This window comes from Bufo gargarizans, chromosome 9 (assembly GCF_014858855.1).
Source record: "Bufo gargarizans isolate SCDJY-AF-19 chromosome 9, ASM1485885v1, whole genome shotgun sequence".
NCBI classification, from domain to species: domain Eukaryota; kingdom Metazoa; phylum Chordata; class Amphibia; order Anura; family Bufonidae; genus Bufo; species Bufo gargarizans.
In genome coordinates, this window is record NC_058088.1 from 16737389 (window position 1) to 16739824 (window position 2436).

The 2436-nt window shown below is 34.2% G+C and overlaps 1 protein-coding gene across 1 annotated transcript; it reads right to left on the reverse strand.

Moving 5' to 3' along the window:
• Positions 1-556: 556 nt before the first annotated feature.
• LOC122919717 (olfactory receptor 146-like) lies at positions 557-1486 on the reverse strand. The gene has a single exon (XM_044268901.1). It carries the CDS (start codon positions 1484-1486, stop codon positions 557-559), a length of 930 nt encoding a protein of 309 aa, XP_044124836.1.
• Positions 1487-2436: the final 950 nt, after the last annotated feature.

A 2436-nucleotide genomic window follows, 5' to 3' on the forward strand; every position in this document is an offset into this window, starting at 1 on the left:
CTAATCTAGACAACACTTATGAGAACTAGAAGGACATATACGCTGTAACCAATCTATACCTTTATATGTCAGGCAGGACCGTGAGTCAAATTGACTACAACATGCCATACCTTTATGATCAGTGGTTTTCCCAACTGCTATGAAGGGGCCAAAGGAACAATTTCCTGCCAAGCAGGAGGACTGAAGCAAGCAACTCCTCACCATAACAACAGTCTTTAATGTCTACTTTATGTATTTATGATGGTTCTGGAAGAAATTGTCCTACTGTATAATAGCAAGAGCTTCTCCATATGAAAAATGTCAGATATTAGGTATGGACAAGCATCTACTAAGTGATCCTCAAACAGAGCACAAGACCTAGGAGGCAGCATTACTAATCCTTGGGCCAGACCCCCATTTATAGTAGTAGAAAGAAGATACTGCGATTATTATGTAGATGTTAGAAGAACACCAAGGATTTGGGGGTTTTACTTTGCAGTCTTTGTGGTCAATACAAATGTGTATTACCTAAAAAAAAACTTGACTTGTACACAAGGACATATTTGTGTGAACCACTTCACAGTTTCCGTCCAAACCTCCTCTGTAATGCAGCCTTCACATCCTTGTTTTTAAAGCTATAAATCAAAGGGTTTAGTAGGGGTACAGCAGCCATATTAAATAGTGCATATAGTTTTTTAGAGTCAAAATTGCTTGATGAGCTTGGGACCAAATACTGACTAACCAGAAGTGTATAGAGGAGGACGACCACGGTGAGATGTGAGGAGCATGTGTAGAATGCCTTACGTCTACCATGACTGGTATGGATCTTCAGTATTGCAACTATGATAAAAATATAAGGAGTAAAAGTGAAAAGAAATGGGGCAATAGTGAACAGAAACAACCCTTCAATAAAGAATAATATGTCCAAAATGGAGGTATCACTGCAGGTGATGTTCAGCAATGGGACAATATCACAGAGGAAGTGGTTGACCTCAATGGAGGTATAACATGAAAAACTGGATAATATGCCAACAAGAGGACTAACAAAGAGAAAGCCCAAGGTCCAGCATGAAGAAACCAACAGAACACATGTCCTATGGTTCATGATCAGATGATAGCTTAGAGGCCTACAAATTGCCACATAACGATCATAACTCATGGCTGCCAGTATGAACAACTCATGGACTGTGAAAGATCCAGACATGAAAGACTGTGTCATACACCCATGGAATGAAACAGTCCTATCCCCAGTAATGAAACTTATGAGGATCTTATGCAGACTGCTGGTGGTGGATGCCATGTCGACAATGGACAGGTTAGCCAGGAAGAAGTACATAGGCGTGTGCAAATGAGTGTCCATGCAGATGAGGATGAGAATGACCATGTTTCCTCCGATGGTCATGAGATATATGAGAAATACTACAATGAATATGGTGATGTGTAATTCAGGGACCTCTGTGATTCCTTTAATGATGAAATATTCAGTGGTGGTCCCATTCACATGCATTTATATGATCAAATCTGAAAAGACAAATCATACACATAGAGAACCATTTCCAGAATGCTTATGGGGGTCTTCATACACTTTAGTACATAGTTATTTCTCAACGGACTGTATATTTTTTTTACATGTATGTACCATTACGACAAAACCGACCCATATGCACTGTTAGTGCATATGGACATCATGGAGGAAAGGAACTCTGCTTGTGGAGCCCCTATATTGGTCATATCAGAGATTTGTACCCAAGACTGGTGGATTGTGTATTATATTATTGTCAAGGCACGGCCAGTAACATATACTGTATTTGGCCCTGTTCCTGGGTAAACAATGATACATGGGAGACCCCCTTAAGCAATATAATTAGTAATAGTATTGGTAATAATAGTAAAAATAATAACAATAATAATAATAACAACAATAATAAAAACAATAGTAATAGTAGTAAAATAATAAAAATTATAATAATAGTAGTAAAATACTAATAATAATAAAATAATAAAAATTATAATAATAGTAGTAAAAATTATAATAATAACAACAATAATAAAAGCAATAATAATAGTAGTAAAAATAATAATAATAATAATAATAATAATAATAAAAACAATAATAATAGTAGTAAAAAAAAAAAAAAAAGAATGTGTATTATTATAGTTATTACTGCTGCTGCTAACAGATTTATAAATCTGTATATTTTTATTGCACAGAATTTCCAAATAAAAAAAATATAGAAACATGAGGGATCGGATGAAATAACTAACACAAAATATTATGTGAGAAACATTTTACCAGTGCAGATATAGAGATATTATTTTTTTTAAATTACTTTTAGTATATGTTTAGTCTTTTTCAATCATTATCATCGGTGTTATAATTTTGATTACAATTATCTATAATAATAATGATTAAAAATATGATAATGATGACTAGTATATGTAAATCCTAGAATAGAT

What these genes read in the sequence shown, in the direction of transcription:
- LOC122919717 (XM_044268901.1), bottom strand. Translation starts at nt 1,486, where the DNA reads ATGCATGTGAATGGGACCACCACTGAATATTTCATCATTAAAGGAATC.